The sequence below is a fragment of the Mustela nigripes genome, chromosome 4 (assembly GCF_022355385.1).
Source record: "Mustela nigripes isolate SB6536 chromosome 4, MUSNIG.SB6536, whole genome shotgun sequence".
Classification (NCBI taxonomy): Eukaryota; Metazoa; Chordata; class Mammalia; order Carnivora; family Mustelidae; genus Mustela; species Mustela nigripes.
The window spans coordinates 20774779-20794308 of NC_081560.1; the positions used below are offsets into that span (position 1 = coordinate 20774779).

The following is a 19530-nucleotide window of genomic DNA, read 5'->3' on the forward strand; positions in this document are numbered from 1 at the left end:
GTATCTTTCAAATCAGATAATTTCTCATCAAGTGCAAGCACTGAAAATAATGTCAGAGATCTAGTTTACTTTTTGGAATAATATATTCCTCCAGGAAAGAGAGAAATGGGAATGAAGTTGAAGCTGGAGATAATGAAACTGAGTAAGTTGTATCCTACTAACGAATGCATCTAAGCATCAGCCAGGTGTTTCAACTGAGACTCAGGAAGCTAGAATGAAAGCATTTCAAGGAATCAAGCCCAGATAACTTGGCCTACCTAAACACTATCTAAATACCAAATTAGATTAAATTATAATACACTGCTGGAATTCTTGGAAATATATGTAAGCTCTTCACTGAATATATAAACAAGTTTCAAATCAGGTTCTGGTGTGAAATGTGAGCAGAGTGTCATCTTGGTCACAGGTACTGTGGAGGCCTGTGGTCTCCTGCGAGCTTTGCCAGCAATGCTCTTTCAGAGCCCCATGGCACAAACTCTACCTAATCAACAAGCTCCTCAATGGTGTAAATGCTCACTATGATTCAGCCCCATTTAAATATGTAAGTGAAAAAAAATTCAGAAATGAAGAAAAGGGTAAAAGTTCCACCTAAATAAAGTGAGGAAAGATAAAATGAAAACAAACTTGTGTTAAAAACCAACTAGTAGAGAGTCAGGGAAAAACAAAATCACTGAGGTCAAGAACTGAGTTTCTCCCATATAAGGAAATTACGGAACTCATGAAAACAGCGACAAAGAAAGCATTGTAGAAACAGAAGGTGGAGGCAGCAGAACTTCATTTGGTTACTATGTTTAAAGTGCCAGAATTTAAACGAGAACTTGTAAATTTAGAAACTCTATCAAGTTCTTCCTATCAACTCTCTGATTTGTACCTGTTTCCACAAAACAAGATTCAATAGCCTACAATATTAGTGGTAATATTTAATTTCTTGACTGTCGGGGGACTGGCATTTTATGAAGCTGTATGAGAATGCAGGTAGATTCTATTTGCTCACCTATAAAGTCACTCGGTTATTCTGCAGCTGCGCAATTTGGTACTTCGTGAAATTACATACTATAGCTTTCACAAGGTAAGATACAAATCTGTTTAATAAATCACTACGGACAGCTTTGGGATGCTTAGAAAGCTAAGGAGCCCAAAATTCAAGTCTAGAACTAGGAAAATAGATTACTGATCCTTCCCCAAAGCAGTGAAACCAAACAATAAAGACGGAGTGAAGAGGGAGCTCAGTCTCATTCCTATACATGAGACTTTTCAAAAGTGCAACTCAAAAAGTCTTCTCTTTCTTTGGTGAGGCCTAATCCTGCTACTCAGGGACATACTCAATTCCACAAAGTCCTTCACTTTTCAGAGCTACTGGACTGATGGACATCGACTATACTGAGGCTGCTTTAGGCATGGTGCGTGCAGTTTTTGAGCAAATGCAAGCACTGGCTCGGTGTGGGATTCCTGCACTGCACCCTGCAGCACCTCATGGAATGATACATACCTCCATTCCCCCACTGAAACGTGAACAGCGGGAAAGCCAATCTGCCTTTCTTTTAATGAAAAAATACTCGCACCGTTATTTTTTTTCTCCACTTAAAAGCCTATGTGTGCTCTGTGAAATGCCTGTCAGCTGTATTCCATCAGGCAACCTCAAGCCATTATTCTTTAAGATATCAGTACACAGGAGCAGATGCAGGGAGCTAATGTATATGGAAGTAAACAAGAGTATAGCTCTGAAAAACCCACCCTCCCAAGTGAAAATGCTACAAAGAGCACAGAGGAGAAATGGAATCACAGCTCTACCAGAGGCAAGAGTCATTTTCTTCCAAAATTTGCTATAAAGACATCAATAAACATATTAATCACTGCTGGAATCTTCTTGCTGGTCATTTTTATATTGGCTCTTAAAGGTTCTGCACTATATTCTCCTCAGTTTAAGGTTTCTGTGACTCAAAGCTATTGGAATATCCACTATAAAATATATTATTATAGAAATACTATATACCAATCTCAGATAAGTACCTGGATCAATCTTGGGTTTCATTTCTTAGTTCTATGACAAGGAGCATAAATTTGAGCCCTCTGTTCCTCCTATTGTTTAATGTAATACAAGACTCTAGTCAACAGACACACACATACCACTTTAACATACATCATTTGCCCTACAGAACTATATACTTTTAAGAATGAAGAGGTAAACAACTGACACCAGCTACAGGCAGTTGTGTGATGCGAGGCAAAGTGAAGTGGGAAAGGAGGAGAAAGAAGGGAGGCCAAACCAGGCGACAACAACAAAACCCCATTCTTCGAGTACTGAGTCTGTTAATAGTACTTATTTGCCCCAATTTTATAAAAATGAAATAAAAATCAGAAAAGGGTAAACTGCCTGATTATTTCTTCTTTTATATTCATTCGTTCTTAAAAGTTAAAGTAAGAAAAAAATATATATATATTTAAATGGAAAGTATACCAATTTCACTTTATTAACCTAATTCGGGATGGGATGAGGAGAAAGGGGCTGAGGTTGGGTATGAAGGACGAGGGTTAAAACTTGTGACAGTAAAGATCCCTTCAAAATTCTGGTGCAGTCCTTGATCACTGCAGCCTAATTGTCGGTCAACAGAGTTGAACTCCACAATACTGAAAGCAGACTCCTGTTCTCCATTGCTGTCCAGTGACTCTTCAGTTACAGTGTGATGAGGTCTACCAGGTTGCCTTTAGGAGGAGTCATGCTGTCAGGAAAGAAATTTACTAAGGTGTCAAAGAGCTGAGTTCTTTGAGCATACGTGTGATCCACATCGGAAAAGCCTGGTAAGGGAGAGATACAAAGAAACTCATCCATTGTGTCTAAAACATGTTAACAGAGAAGCTAGTTGAGAAAAACAGCAATGTATAAGGGGAAAACCAAAAACTCATCTGATTTTAAAAGCAGATAGACATGGGCTATGAACCCAGTTTTACTACCTGGCAGTGGTGTGATCTTAGGTAAGTTAATCAGACTTTCTGCAACTGTTTCCACAGCGGTAAATTTGTGTTAATCTTATTTACTTCATGGTGATACTGTGCATAGTAAATGCAATTATGTGAGAAGCCCCTGTTCTAATGATTGGCTAACTAATCATTAGTAACTAACTTATAATGATTTCTCTTCTTTCCTTGACAAACATTTTTCTCTTCTAGTCCACTGAGGCAGTTTCACCTTTTTCTGACTTTATAATGCTTCTGAGCCACTAAAATTTTTTTGATAATAAAAATACAATAAAATCAGGGGCACCTGGGTGGCTCAGTCATTTAAATGTCTATCTCTTGGTCTTGGCTCGGGTCCTGGGGTCAAGCTCTGCGTTGAGCTCAGAGCTCAGCGCAGAGTCAGCTTGTCCCTCTACCTCTGCCCCTCCCCCAGCTCTCACTCATAAATAAAGAAAAAAATATATATATTTTTTAAGATTTTATTTATTTATTTGACAGACAGAGATCACAAGTAGGCAGAGAGGCAGGCAGAGAGAGAGGAAGGGAAGCAGGCTCCCTGCTGAGCAGAGAGCCTGAGGCGGGGCTTGATCCTAGGACCCTGAGATCATGACCTGAGCCGGAGGCAGAGGCTTTAACCCACTGAGCCACCCAGGCACCCTGAAAATCTTTTTTTAAAAAAAGATTTTATTTGTTTATTTGACAGAGATCACAAGTAGGCATAGAGGCAGGCAGAGAGAAGGGGGGGAGGCAGGCTCCCTGCTGAGCAGAGAGCCCAATGTGGTACTCGACCCCAGGACCCTGGGCTCATGACCCGAGCCAAAGGCAGAGGCTTTAACCCACTAAACCACCCAGGTGCCCCAATAAATTAAGTCCTTAAAAAGTAGAATAAAATCAAAATGAAAAACATACTAAAATCACTTTCTTTAGAAGGTGGTCTAAAATCATTAAGGTCCTGAGAGCTGGAAGTAGGGTCAAAGAACTGAAAGAATTACCTGTACAGTAATGTAGAACATCCCTGGCACATAGGAAATGACATGCATTTATGGTACTAAGCACCAGGCTCTCTGCCAGGCACATATCATGTGAGAAACAGAACAATGACCTACTTTTTATCCAGATAAACATTAGAAAGTGGATGACATTCTTAAAAGGTGGAGACCATGAACTAAAGGATTTTTCCCCTCCTTTAACCTCTATTAAACATTTAATTTTCAAGTTTATTCTGGCCAAAGGAATATTCAGTGAGATGCTTCCTTCCTTTAGTCAGCTGGTATATATTGCTTTAAGCTGCTTTAAATTTCTTATGTACATATGAAGTAGGAAAGTAATAAAATAAACAAAGTAGTCTTTTGATTTCCCTGTTCATGAAATGGCTGAGACATGAGAGCCCTAAGACACAGATATAGTGCCAGAAAGTTATATATGCCTTGATACCCAATGAAAATTATTTCAAACTGGACCAATGTTCACTCAACTTACAATATAGTTTTAGGTACATTCTGTTTTTTTACTCTTGTAAAGAACATGAACAGAACAAAACATTGCCAAGGATACCAGTTTCCTGGAAGGAAAATAAACAATGTTTCAAGAAAGGAACATTCCTTTTAATTAAAAAAAAATTCTTTTACTATTATTTTAAGTTTGAGGGCAAATGTTTACATCTTTGGAGCTTTAAGATTTAACAAAGAGGGGCGCCTGGGTGGCTCAGATGGTTAAGTGTCTGCCTTCAGCTCAGGTCATGGTCTGGGGTCATGGGATTAAGCCCCACATTGGGCTCTCTGCTCACTGGTGAGTCTGCTTCTCCCTCTTCCTCTATGATCTCTCTCACAAAAAATAACTAAAACCTTAAAAAAAAAAGAAAAGAAACTGTATATTAAAAAAAAAAAGATTTAACAAAGAAATATCATGAAAATGAATGGAAGGAAATACTCCAAAATGTAAACAAATGTTATCTCTGAATGATGAGATTATTTTTTTCTATTTTATGCTTTCAGAGTTTTCTAAAATTTTGAAAAATTTCAAACTCCTAGAAGCATTTCAAGAACAGTACAACGAAGACTCATACACCCTTACCTAGATTACTCAAGCTGTTGAACATTTTGTCACGTGTTCTCATTCTCTCTCTTTGTATGTTTGTACCCCACACATACTTTTCTTGTAGAATGATTTGGGAGTAAATTGTACACATTTTCACCCCTAAATACTTGAGTTCATTTCACCTAAGAACATCACTTAAATAACCACTATATATTAAATTTAGGAAAGTTAACATTTTTGTCGCAATCATCTTTTTTATAGTTATTTTCCCTATTCATCTAAAACTCAACCCAGTATTTAGTTTTCTTTGGCCTGGAATAGTCCCTCAGCCTCTGTTTTTTATGATACTGACACCCTTGACAAGTACAGAGCAATTATTTAGTTGTAGAATGTGTTGAATTTGGGTTGTCTGACTGCTTCCTCGAATCAGATTAAATTTATGCAGTTCTGGCAAAAATACTATCAAAGAGATACCGTGTCCTTCCCACTGCATCATGTCAGGAGGCACAGGCTCTCAGTTTATCCCAATGTTAACTGTGAACTCCTGATCAAACTGGTATCTGCCAGATTTCGCTGGTGTGAAGGTGTTGTTTTCTACCACGGCAATTAGTAAAATACTTTCTTAAAAAATTTTTTTTAAAGTAGGCTCCTTATCCACCATGTGGATCTACCTCACAACCCTGAGATTAAGACCTGTGATCAAGAGAGTCAGCCGCTCCATGGACTGAGTCACCCAGGCGACCCCAGCAATTCATAAAATATTGATAAGAATAGCCTGAAACTATGTGAATTTCCCAACAATATTTGCCTTCACTGATGATTCTTGCTAAAACAATTATATGTTGCTAAAACAAAACAAAACAAAACACTGATAGTGTTTTCCTAACTTTACAATTCCTTCTGCATTTGTTGACTGACACTAAAGAGCTTTTCTTTTTTCCTCCATTTTATTTGTTTGCACGACTATGTACTCAGATCCTTTCCTTGTTCAATATATCATATTTATTACCATCATTATTCATTTTAATACTCACACTGTCCCAGTTTTGGCGAGCAAGAGCTCTTTTGAGCTTGTTTCTGTGTCTTTTTTAATGCTCCCATTAATTTTTGAGCACTTCCTTATTTCCTGACAGAGCAAGATATCCAAGCTCATCTTTACACAGCTCTGGAATCAGCCATTTTTTTTAAGGAGCCCTAATTCCTTTTAGTGGTGAGTGACATTTAGGACTAAGATCAGTTGCGTTAATTGCCAAAGGTGGTGGTGTTTCTAGACCTGTACATATATGTGCACACATATTATACACAACTTTTTTAAAAGCAGATTATGAATTCGTGATTTCACTGATGATTCCCGTGTTTTTTAGAACTCGACAGGATTCTTCCTCTCCTTAATCCCATTCCCTATTTATAGTATCTCCTTTCTCCCACTAGGAAAATTGATCTCTACACCATCATATTTACTTATTTGTTCAACGTAAAATACACACAAAACATGTTCCAGAATTACTATACCCATACCATGACCAACAAAAAAATTATACACATTTCTTTACTTTTATTGTCTTTGAATATATCCAAAAGTATAGTCTAAGCATTATAGTATTGTACTGAAAAGGTTACTCTCTTTTTCCCCCTACGGTGTGGTAATATAACCAACTGTAGTCAACTTTAGGGGTTTCCCCCTTGTTTTACTTTCTATATTTGTAAAATTGTCATAATAGGTTTTATTTTTAAGAGAAGATATTGATTTTGATGTATTACTCTAATGAAGTAATACCTATGTATTACTAATATGCTACTAATAAAGTACCTATATATCCTAATGAAGTAACATCGAACAAAATTAATGTATTTTTATGAGATTAAATAATTTAAGAGGGAGGGAAGCACTGAGTTCCTACTCTATCCCAGGTACTTTATATATGATATTTCATTTTTTTTTTTTAAAGATTTTTTCTTTATTTATCTGACAGAGATCACAAGTAGGCAGAGAGGCAGGCAGAGAGAGAGGAGGAAGCAGGCTCCCTTGCAGAGCAGAGAGCCCGATGTGGGGCTTGATCCCAGGACCCTGGGATCATGACCTGAGCCGAAGGCAGAGGCTTAACCCACTGAGCCACCCAGGTGCCCCTCATTCTTTTTTTTTTTTTTTTTTTTTTTTTAAGATTTATTTATTTGTCAGAGAGAGTGAGTGAGCACAGAAGCAGGGGGGAGTGGCAGGCACAGGAAGAAGAAGGCTCCTGGCTGAGCAAAGAGGCCAATGTGGGACTTGATCTCAGGATCCTGGGATCATGACCCCAGCTGAAGGCAGATACTTAACCGACTGAGCCACCCAGGTGTCCCTGACCGCATTTCATTCTAATGAAGAAGTTATCATAAAGTTATCATAAACTCTCCTTTCAGATGAGACAACTTAGGGATATTCAGTCTTTTTAAGACCTCACAGTTAGGGCAGGAAGAGAATAGATTGTGAACCTGTGTCTATCTGACTCCAAAACCCATTTATTTATTTTTATTAACTAATATTCACTAAGGGCTTAAATTGTAGGCAGTGTGCCAAGTTCACTTACTCCTTAAGAGAACATGTTTAATTAATTTATTTTTTTACTTAATTTTTTTCTCTTATTGGAGTATATATAATTGACATACAGTGTTATATTACTTTCAGTTATATAACATATTGATTTTGACTTGAGAAATCTGTACATAACTCAATGCTTCCCATGATTAAGTGTGGTTACCTCTGAATATGTTTTACTTTTATTTACCATTTACCAATGAGAAAATTGAAATTCACACTATTATTAGATGAATGTTTAAATTGTGGCAGATCTTATTATGGAATACCATGTATTACTTATTAAGAATACAATAGATCTAGTATAGTTTCTTGCAAACATCTCCAAGCCACATCATTAATTTTAAAATGTTATGTTGTAGAAAACGTATTTTACACTGTGTAATAAATAAAACCAGAACACACAAAAGTATAGGTCTGTGTGTGTCTGTGTCTAGGTACAGTCCATCTTTATTACGCAGATTCCTTATCTGTGCATTTGCCTGCCCACTAAAACGTACCTGTAACCCCCAAATCAGTACTTGTGGCAGTATGTGGTCATTCACGGACATGTGGAGAGCAGCACACATTTGAATGAGCACAGGCAGATGCTGTCAGCTAAGGGCAAACTGGGTCATGCTCTGTGTTCTTTTACCACCTCTCACACTATAAACAAGTGTCCTTTTCAAATCCACCGGCTTTTTATTTTTTACGTTTTTGTGCTTTTTGTTGTTACTTCACTGCTTTACTATAAAGGTGCCCAAGCATAGTGCTGAAGTGTTATCTAGTGTGCCTAAGGCCATGATGTGCCTTATGGAGAAAATGCGTGTGTTTGATAAGCGCTGTGCAACATTAATCAATTATATAAAGAACCTAACTCTGTGTCCCATAGGAGAAATGGTTTAGTATTCACTAATTCAGTAATTCTTATGACTTTACAGAATATAACTACTGTAAGTAAAGAGAATCACTGTATTTGCAGGTCTGTGTATGTAGCTGTGTGTGTATGGAAAGATCTGCCAGATACGAACGATTACACTTGAGAAGAGACAGAGATTGAAGAAAGCTGTTCAAGGAGAACTTTAAGCTGTATCTGTACTTAAAAGTTAAAAAAAAAATACATTAAAATGAGGTAGGCAGTAAGAAAGCCATCAACAGTAACATGACTAATTAAATGGCAGAGCTAGGACAAAAAACGGTAATGTAGATTCTAAATCTCATACTCCTCCATCAGTGTTTCTCTCACTTCATTTTCATCATAAAATGGAATGAGGAACTAATCACTCAGAGTAGCAGACACTGGTTAAAGCTCAGTGAGAAGTAGTATAGTTGGTTTAGAGTGTGAGCTCTGAAGCCATAGGATTATAGTCTGTATCCTAGTCTCGCCATTCATTAGTATTATTCCTGGGCAAGTTACCTAAGCTTCTCTGTGTCCCTGTTTCTTCCTATATAAAGGGGATCATAATACTAACTACTTCATAGGATTATTACGGAGATTAGATGAGTTAAGACCTGTACAGTGCTTAAAACAGTACCTGGTCCCATAGTTAAGTGCTCAGTAAATACCAGCTATCGCTTTATCACTACTACCACAACCAGAAATGATAACTCTAAAAAGAAAAGTGACCTATTAGGAACACACACACACACATTTTAATATTTTATTTATTAGAGAGAGGGAGAGCATGAGAGAGAGCAGAGAGCATGAGTTGGGGGGGAGCAGCAGAGGAAGAGGGAAAAGCAGACTCTCCACTGAGCAGGGAGCCCAACGTGGGGCTCTATCCCAGGATCCCCAGACACCGACTGAGCCACCCAGGCGCTCCTTCTTTTATTTATTTATTTATTTCCTCCAAGATTTATTTATTTGAGAGAGAGAGAATAAGGAGAGGCAGAGGAAGAGGGAGAGAGCATCTACAGCAGACCCCACGCTGAGCAAGAAGCCTGACACCGGGCTCAATCTCACCCTAAGATCAGCACCTGAGGCAAAACCAAGAGTAGTAGATACTCAACCGACTGTACACCCAGGTGCCCCTAGGAATATACTTTTAACTTAACATCTTATACAGACTAGGTAAAGTTTCCTACTTACAGTTAAGAAGAAATAGCAAGAATTCTCATTTTTCTCCTGGATACAAGTTTGATCTTTCTATAGCTAATAATAAACTTTCTGTTATACAAAAAGTACCTATAAACATATGGGCTACAGACAAGAGTCCAAAGGAAGTGGATATAAAGTATAAAGGCTAAAAGGACATAGCAAATGCTGCAAAATTCTTAGGGCTCCTCATTCACAAATGTCAACACAATGATAAAAAGCACTATTTTAGGCATCAAATGTTTTAAACGTCTCTCTGAATTTGCATTTTGCACATCATATTTGGACTCTAAAAGTTTTAAAAAGAGGTGTGAAGATCAAAAAAGGCAATATGTACTATAGACTAGATTTTTCCTACCTGTCACATACTTTGCTGAAAATATGCTTAAATCACTCCAGTGTATACTTTCTGGAAATAAGACACAACTCTATAAACTGGCAAAATGTCTGAGTTCAAGTTTAAAAGTTTAAAACCCAGAGCCACCAGAAGTTTTAAATTCAAGATCCCCAGAGGCTGCTTTTCTCTGAAGTCAGTCATTTTTCAAAACTAAGATAATGTCAGCTATTTGTAAAATGCTTTCCATCTTTTTAATTCTTTTTTAAAAAAAGATTTTATTTATTTATTTAACACAGAGAGAAAGAACACAAGCAGTGGGGGGCAGCAGGCAGAGGGAGAGGGAGAAGCAGGATCCCCACTAAGCAAGGAGCCCCAAATGGAGGTCAATGCCAGGATCCCAGGAACATGACCTGAACTAAAGGCAGTCACCTAACCGACTGAGCCACCCAGGTGCCCCTAATTCTTTAAATTACATAGGACATTAATAAATGCTTTCATTTAATTCTCAATAAGAAGTTAAGATAAACAATTCTGGAGGAAGTCAGTCATAAAGTTTGGTGGAGGCAAATATTTTTGGTGAATTTAGAAAAAATGAAATATTTAGTTTATCTGCACATGAAAAATATATACATTTAGGGACACTTGGCTGGCTCGGTCAGTAGAGCATGTGACTCTCAATCTTGGGGTTGTAAGTTCAAGCCCCACACTGGGTGTAGAGATTATTTAAAAATGAAAGTCTTTAGGGGCACTTGGGTGGCTCAGTCATTAAGCAACTGCCTTCGGCTCAGGTCATGACCCCAGAGTCCTGGGATCAAGCCTCACATTGGGCTCCTTGCCTAGCAGGGAGCCTGCTTCTCCCCATGCTTGTGTGCCCTCTCTCTCTGTCTCTTTGTCAAATAAATAAAATCTTGAAGAAAAAAAAAAAGATAAAAACATCTTTAAAAAAATGTATACATATATACATGAAATGACCCATTTGGTTTCAGTTTTTAAAAAAAGATTTGTTTTATTTATTTCAGAGAGAGAGCGAGCATGTGAGCATGCACATGCATTAGCGGGGTGTGGGGGAGGAGGGGGAGGGGCAGATGTAGAGGGAGAGAAGCAGATTCCCTGGTGAGTACAGAGTCCCATGTGGGGCTCAAGCTCATGACCTGAGATCATGACCTGAGCCAAAATGAAGATTTGGACACTTAACTGACTGAGCCACCCAGGTGCCCCAAGGTTACATTTTTAAGGGAGATAATAATAGTACTGTGAATGGATACTTGAGGTAAGTATTCTTATTATCTCCATCTTATAGATGGAGAAATTAATTATTAGAAAGGTGACTTGCTCAAGTCACTTTTGAAATTAGCAAGCGGCAGAGCTGATACCCGAACATAGATTCTGATTCTTAACTGCTCTCCTACACTCTCATCTCTTAACTATGAAAGATACTGCCTCCCTTCAGACAAGGTAGAAAATAAAACCCTGTAGGAATTTTCTTTTTGTATTTTTTCCTATTGTTTGTATTGTTCTCTGAGGTTTGCTTGGAATCCAAGAAAAACAAACTGTTCCTGATAAATACATTAGCTGGCAGTGAACAGGACAGAGACCAAAGAAAAGAGTTAAGTTAAAGGTAAAATATTTGCTGATACCAGCCTAACATATTTAAATAACTGCCAAGAAATTCTTGTTCTGAAGGCTAAATATAAGTCAGTCAGAGAGATTTTAGTGCTGCCCACCAAAAAAATAAAGATAATGGCTCTGGGCTTTGGTATCTACACATAACAAGGCACGTGCTTATTCAAACAGAATATCTATGTGCCAGGGACCTAATTCATGTATCACTAAATCTGTTTCAAATGATGAGATTCACAAGGGTATGGACTTTCTAAAGTAATGCTTACTTATATGTAGGTTCTCCATCATAAGGTTAAGATCTTTATTAGCCTCAAAACATCTTCGTGTATGGAATGGTGGTAAATGATTATCTGAATTTTCAGAGAACCTATGTTTTACAGCAGCCTGCTCAGTCCTGCCCTGTGGAATCCTAAGTATTCTGGAATTAGGACTAAAGTTGCCTAGATCAGTGGAGAAGCCTTAATTATTGGTTATCGAGCAAGAAAGAGCAAAACCCCAAGGAGAATTCCTATTCTTTCCCATCCCACTGAAAAACATCAGAATTATATATGCTATTTTTTTTCCTTTGAGGTAGGGTTCACCTTTAGGAGACGAAAGGACAAACAATGAAAAAATTAAATCGATATTCCAAAATGTTATTTTATTCCAGAGATAAAGAATAGTATCTATATTACATATACTGGAAAATTTCGATATTACTGCCCACTTCTAAGGCAAACAATAATAGCAGTGGCATCAATGGAATTAATAAGCATTCACTGTGGGACTGTATTTTATGATGACAAGGGGAAAGCTGGGAATTCCCATACTTCAAAAGCCTACAATCTTGTTGAAAAAGTAAAGCTATCATAATGACTTATCCTAATGAAAAGATTCTTAAAAATTGACCTGAATAAAGCTCTGGATTATGGAACTTCTACAGATTCCCCACTTCACTACAGTCTAGCTTACTTTATTAATAACTCTCATTAATAACAAATGAGAATACTCCTAAATGAAGACTGATGCCCCTATCTGGGGTGTCTAAGAAACACTGGAGTTTCAAGTAGAACATTTATTAAACAATTAAGATAACAACACTCATAAATTCCCATTTTCAGTAAAGAGGTAATGTATTTTCTTAGATCTCAAAACAATATTTTCACTGCCTACCCCATCAACAATCTGTTGATCTCATACAATTCCACAAAGGACAAACTGAGAGGAAAAGTCATTCAACCAAGAAGTGTTACCTCATAGTGAGTGTATCAGTAATATACAGCTTATATTCCAAAATAATGCTATACAAGTTTATTTAATTGGATCATGCTTCTACTGGCTTCCGTTTGCATAATAACCCAGCAACTGGTGTAACAGGAACTGCAAACTAACCCATGAACTGGTGACTGATGCGTGGAAAGTAACTTTGTAGCAGGTCATTAGAAAATCTGCTTGCTACCTTGAAACCTGTACCATTTGCTAGGGAACATCTCACCTGATGTTTCATTTAAAAGCAACTCAAACCCAATTCCCCAAATGCAAGGGCATCTAAACTGGATAAACTATGCTGGAATACTTACCTAGAGCTGTAAAGTCTGAACCAGATTTGAACAGAGCTGAAGCTAGGAGCTGGAACTGTGGAAGAAAAATAGAAGCAAATTAGCTGGCTAAGCACATTAGAGAAAAATAACACCATTTACTAGCCACTGTATGTCTCTGCACATGTGCTACCCCAGTCTATTCACCAAAGAGTAGCAAGAAGAACACTACATTTAGATTAAATAATATGCTGATTTTTCTACTGGACTGCTTTCCAAATACTGGACCAAATCTTGGAATTATTTTATTTTTGAAATGTATTAATGTACTGTGAACAAACAACAGATCAACTGAAATTGAGAGTATTTAGAACTATGGTACTTAATTTGGAGAACTATTTATCTTTATCTTGAATGAGGATGGTGCAAAACAGGTAAATTAAAGGAAGAGAGTAGACCAATGAGTAGAATCTCAATGGAATTACTTAGTGCTCTGTAAGACCTAAGTGTTGATACCACTGATTCCTCAAGATGTATTTTATACCTGTGCTTCCAGCCTTTAAAATTTCAGGTTATCAATCACATTAATATTTGTTTTTGTTTTTAATTTAAAGATTTTATTGTTTTATTTGCCAGAGAGAGAGCCCAAGGGGGGGGGGGGAGAGGCAGCAGGCAGAGGGAGAAGCAGGCTCCCTGCTGAGCAAGGAGCCTGATGCAGGACCTGATCCCAGGACCCTGGAATCAGGACCTGAGCCAAAGGCAGGCACTTAACCAGTTGGGCCACCCAGGTGCCCCAGGTTAGTATTTGTTAAGCCTTGGTGAATGGTCTTCTGTCAGAAACTGGACAAATATCCTAAAGGAATTATCTGAGCAAGAGTTAGGAAAAGAGGGAGCCTCAGGAGGGAGCCTGCTTCCCCCCCTCTCTCTGCCTGCCTCTCTGCCTACTTGTGATCTCTCTCTGTCAAATAAATAAAATCTTAAAAAAAAAAAAAAGTTAGGAAAAGAGGGAACAAAAGAAGAATGTAAAATCCATGGGTTTCTGGTTGTTGTTTTTTAAATATTCTGGGTATTAGTCCTCTGTCATATATATTTACTGCAAGTATTATTTTAGTCTGTGGCTTGTCTATTTTTCAAAGGTCTTTTATGAAATTTTACTTCTGTTGAAATCTGAACTTATCAAGATCTTTTTTTTTTTAAAGATTTATTTATTTATTTTAGAGATATTGCATGTGTCAGGGTAGGAGGCAGGAGGAAAGGGGAAGAGAGACAAAGAGAGAGAATCCCGAGCAGGCTCCATGCCCAGTGCAGAGCCCAACCCAGGGATCAATCTTACAACCCTCAGATCACGACGTGAGCTCAAATCATGAGTAAGACACATCACTGACTTCTGACCCAGGCACCGTGTATTTTTTTCTTTTATGGTTACTGCCTTTGTGTCATGTCCAAGAAATCTCTATCCCAAGGTTATACTTCTTGAAGTTTTACTGTTTTACATTTTATATTTAGGCCATCTTAAATTAGTTTTTATGTAAAGAGTAAGATAGGGGTTGAGATAACAGCACCATTTGTTAAAAAGACTACCAAGTCCCCAATAGACTTGGCATCCTGGCCAAAACAAACAAACAAACTAACAAACAAACCTGACCACATCCATGTGGTTCTACTTCTGAACTCTGTTCTGTTCTACTGATCTGTCTAGCCTTAAGCCAGTACCACAATGTCTTGATAATTGTGGCTTATACAGAATTCTGAAATCAAGTAGTATGAAACTTCTAACTTTGTTTTTCTGTTTTCAGGAGTGTTTTGACTAGTCTAGGGCCTCTGCTTTTCTATATAAATTTTATAATCAGTTTGCCTGTTTTTTTCAACAACAACAAAGAAATCCAAACTTGCCTTAATATTGATAAGGACTGCATTAAAGTAAAAACCAATCTGGGGGGAGCGCCTGGGTGGCTCAGTGGGTTAAGCCTCTGCCTTCAGCGTGGGTCATGATCTCAGGGTTCTGGGACTGAGCCCCGCATCAGGTTCTCTGCTCAGCAGGCCTGCTTCACCTCCCCTTCTCAGCCTGCCTCTCTGCCTACTTGTGATTTCTGTCAAATAAATAAATAAATAAATTTTTAGAAAGATTATTTATTTATTTATTTGACACAAAGAGAGAGAGAGATCATACCAAGTAGGCAGAGAGACAGGCAGAGAGAGAAGGGGAAGCAGGCTCCCTGCTGAGCAGAGGGCCTGATATGGGACCCCATCCCAGGACCCTGAGACTACCACCTGAGCCAAAGGCAGAGGCTTAACCCACTGAGCCACCCAGGTGTCCCAATAAATAAAACCTTTAAAAAAAAAAAATCTGGAGAGGATGGGCATTTAATAATCCTTAATCTTTCAATCCATAAATGTGATCCCTCTGCATTTATTTAGGTCTTCTTTAATTTCTTACACTAGACTTATTACTACATATTTATTCTGGCATTAATATAAACAGGTTTAAAATTTTCATTTTCAAATTGTTCACTGCTAATATAATTTTTTTTTCTACTGACCTTGTATTCTGTAATCTTGCTTACTTCACTTATCTTAGTATTATTGTTTTGTAGATTGCATGGGGTTTTCCATGGACACAATAATGTGATCTACACACAATTCTCCTTTCTCCTTTCCATTCCATATACTATTTCTTTCTTTTTTTTTATTGCATTAGCTACAACTTCTAGCATAATGCTGAATAGAGGGTGTCTACTGACACTCTTTGTCATAATCTTTAGGGAAAATGTTTCACAATTAAGTATAGTACTAGTTATGTTTTTCATAGATGCCCTTTATGACATTTAAGAAGTTTCTTTCTAGCTTGCTAAGATTTTTTTTTTTTTTTATCATAAATGGGTTTTGAATCATGCCAAATGCTTATTCTTCACTTACTGAGATGATCTGTGGTTTTCCTCCTCCATTCTGTCAGGGTGGTGAATGACTGATTTTCAAATGTTAAACCAACCTTATATTCCTAGAATAAACCCTCACTTGGTCATTGTGCATTAACCTTTTTATATATTGCTGAATTCAATTAGCTAAAATTTTATTAAGAATTTTGCATCTTCATTCACAAGAAGTCTATAATCTCTGCTTGTAGTGTTTTTGTTGGGTTTTTAATATCAGAGTCAATCTGCTTCATAACAGAATTGAGAAAGTGTTCTATCTTCCTTTGGTTTCTCAGAATCTATGAAGAGTTGTTATTTTTACTTTCTTAAATATTGACTGAATTTACTGAGAAAGCCATTTAGAACTATAGTTTCTTTTGTGACAAAAATTTTTTTTTCTTTTTCTTTTTTTTTTTAAGATTTTATTTATTTGACAGAGATCACAAGTAGGCAGAGAGGCAGGCAAACAGAGGAAGGGAAGCAGGATCCCCGCTGAGCAGAGAGCCCGATTCGAGGCTCAATCCCAGGACCCTGAGATCATGACCTGAGCTGAAGGCAGAGGCTTTAACCCACTGAGCCACCCAAGCACACCGTGACAAAGTTTTCAATTATAAATTCAATCTATGTCTGTAATTGATATGGAGTTCCTTAAGATTTTCTGATTCTTCCTGTGTCTGTTTTGTTGTGTCTTCTAAGAAATTGGTCCATTTCATCAAGTTGCTGAATTTGTTGACAGCTGTTCATAACAGCTTATTCCCTTTTTATGTATATAGGGTCCATAATGATGCTGACTATTTTCACTATTTTTTTTCCTTTGTAAGTCTTGCTATTTTATTCACCTTTTCAAAGAACCAACTTCTCACTTTTTAAATGTTTTTCTACTGTTTCCTATTTCACTAATTTCCTATCTTCTACTTATTTGAGGGTTAATTTATTCCTGCTTTCGGACTTTTTTTTTTTTTTTAAATACTGCGTTTATTTATCTGAAACAGAGAGAGAATGAGAGAGAAGTACGAGAGGGGGAAGGGTCAGAGGGAGAAGCAGATGCCCCGCTGAGTGGGGATCCCAGTGTGGGACTTGATCCTAGGACTCCAGGATTATGACCTGAGCTGACTTGAGCAGTTGCTTAACCAACTGGGCCACCCAGATGCCCCTTCTTTTCTGACCTCTAAGGTGAAAGATAAGCCTATTGGTTCTACATAAAAAGGATAGGCCAAAAACTATTATTTTAATGATCTTATTAAGCAGAACTGTTATGTACTAGCCTAGGATTTTTTAAAATTAATTAATTCTTTTTAATAAACATATATTTTTTATCCCCAGGGGTACAGGTCTGTGAATCACCAGGTTTACACACTTCACAGCACTCACCATAGCACATACCCTCCCCATTGTCCATAACCTCATCCCTACTCCAACCCCCCTCCCCCCAACAACCCTCAGTTTGTTTTGTGAGATTAAGAGTCACTTATGGTTTGTCTTCCTCTTGATCCCATCTTGTTTCATTTATTCTTCTCCTACCCCCTTAACCCCCCATGTTGCATCTCCACTTCCTCATATCAGGGAGATCATATGATAGTTGTCTTTCTCCGACTGACTTATTTCGCTAAGCATGATACCCTCTAGTTCCAACCACGTCGTCACAAATGGCAAGATTTCATTTCTTTTGATGGCTGCATAGTATTCCATTGTGTATGTATACCACATCTTCTTTATCCATTCATCTGTTGATGGACATCTAGGTTCTTTCCATAGTTTAGCTACTGCAGACATTGCTGCTATAAACATTTGGGTGCATGTGCCCCTTTGGATCACTACGTTTGTATCTTTAGGGTAAATACCCAGTAGTGCAATTGCTGGGTCATACGGTAGTTCTATTTTCAACATTTTGAGGAACCTCCATGCTGTTTTCCAGAGTGGTTGCACTAGCTTGCATTCCCACCAACAGCGTAGGAGGGTTCCCCTTTCTCTGACAGGCCTAGGATTTTAATAGGTACTAAGTGATATTACACAATCTGAATAAAGTCAGATATGAATAACCAACTATCACCTCAACGTGTAAAATGCTGGCTGTTCCAAGGCACCTCAAACTGGAGATAGCAAGTCAGATATGAATAACCAACTATCACCTCAACGTGTAAAATGCTGGCTGTTCCAAGGCACCTCAAACTGGAGATAGCAGCCAATATTATACTCCTGATCCCGATCAGGAGCCCTGGGTCTACCCAGAGGCTTCTCTTTTCAGTTGATATTAACTCCATTTACTAATGCTAGTAACTCTGGAGTCCTTTCTTTCAAACCCTACATCTAACTGATCGTAAAATTCCATTGGTTTTACTTTTTTAAGTTTTAATTTAAATTCCAGTTAGTCAACACACGGTATAATATTAGTTTCAGATGTACAATATAGTAATTCCACATTCCCATACACCACCCAGTACTCATCACAAGTGCATTCCTTCATTCCCATCACCTATTTAACCCCTCTCCCCCCAACCTCGTGATAACCATCCGTTTGTTCTCTATAGTTAAGTCTGCTGGGGCACCTGCTGGCTCAGTGGGTAGAGTGTGTGACTCTGGAGCTGGGGCTGCAGGTTTGAGACCCACGTTAGGTGTAGAGAATACTTTCAAAAGTCTGTTTCTTGGTTTGCCTCTTATTTTCCCCCTTTTTGCTCATTTGTTTTGTTTCTTAAATTCCACACATGAGTGAAAACATATGGTATTTGTCTTTCTCTGACTTATTTCATTTAGCATAATGCTCTCTGGCTCCATCATACCATAGCAAATGACAAGATTTCATTCTTTTTTAATGGCTAAGTAATATTCAATTGTGTGTGTGTGTGTGAGTGAACTGATGGCTACTTGGACTATTTCCATAATTTGGCTATTGTAGATAATGCTGCTATAAACATCAAAATACACCTATCCTTTTGAATTAGTGTTTTTGGATTCTTTGGGTAAACATCTAGTAGTGCCATTGCTGGATTGTGTGGTAGTTCTATTTTTAACTTTTTTTTTAACTTTTTTTTTTTAACGATTTTATTTATTTATTTGACAGAGAGAGATTACAAGTAGGCAGAGAGGCAGGCAGAGAGAGAGGAGGAAGCAGACTCCCCGCTGAGCAGAGAGCCCAATGCGGGACTTGATCCCAGGACCCTGAGATCATGACCTGAGCCGGAGGCAGCGGCTTAACCCACTGAGCCACCCAGGCGCCCCTATTTTTAACTTTTTGAAGAACCTCCCTACTGTTTTCTGTAGGGGCTGCACCAGTTTGCATTCCCACTGTTGGTTCCACCTTTAATATATATTGAGAATATGGTCTACTTTGCCTCTATTTCTACTGCTGATACGTTATTGAGAATATGGTCTACTTTGCCTCTATTTCTACTGCTGATACGTTGGTGTGCACTACAATAATCCCTTGCTTCAATTTCTACCATCTCCCTTAGAGGTCTCTCTGTCTCCATTCTTATTCTCCTCTAGTCTGTTCTCAATACAGT

At 37.9% G+C, this 19530-nt stretch overlaps 1 protein-coding gene across 2 annotated transcripts in view; it reads right to left on the reverse strand.

Annotated features, from left to right (window-relative positions):
- Window positions 1–2436: 2436 nt before the first annotated feature.
- MKLN1 (muskelin 1) overlaps window positions 2437–19530 on the reverse strand; it is a 171283-nt gene continuing 154189 nt past the window's right edge. Inside the window, exons 17-18 of one of the 2 annotated variants that reach the window (XM_059396396.1) lie at window positions 13161–13215; window positions 2437–2796 (exon numbers count right to left, since the gene is read on the reverse strand). In XM_059396396.1, the coding sequence (XP_059252379.1) occupies window positions 2675–2796; window positions 13161–13215 (177 nt within the window). In that variant the 3' untranslated portion in view covers window positions 2437–2674. Of the gene's footprint in view, window positions 2797–4604; window positions 4800–13160; window positions 13216–19530 lie in introns of those variants that run through there. The other variant, XM_059396397.1, reaches the window with a different exon arrangement.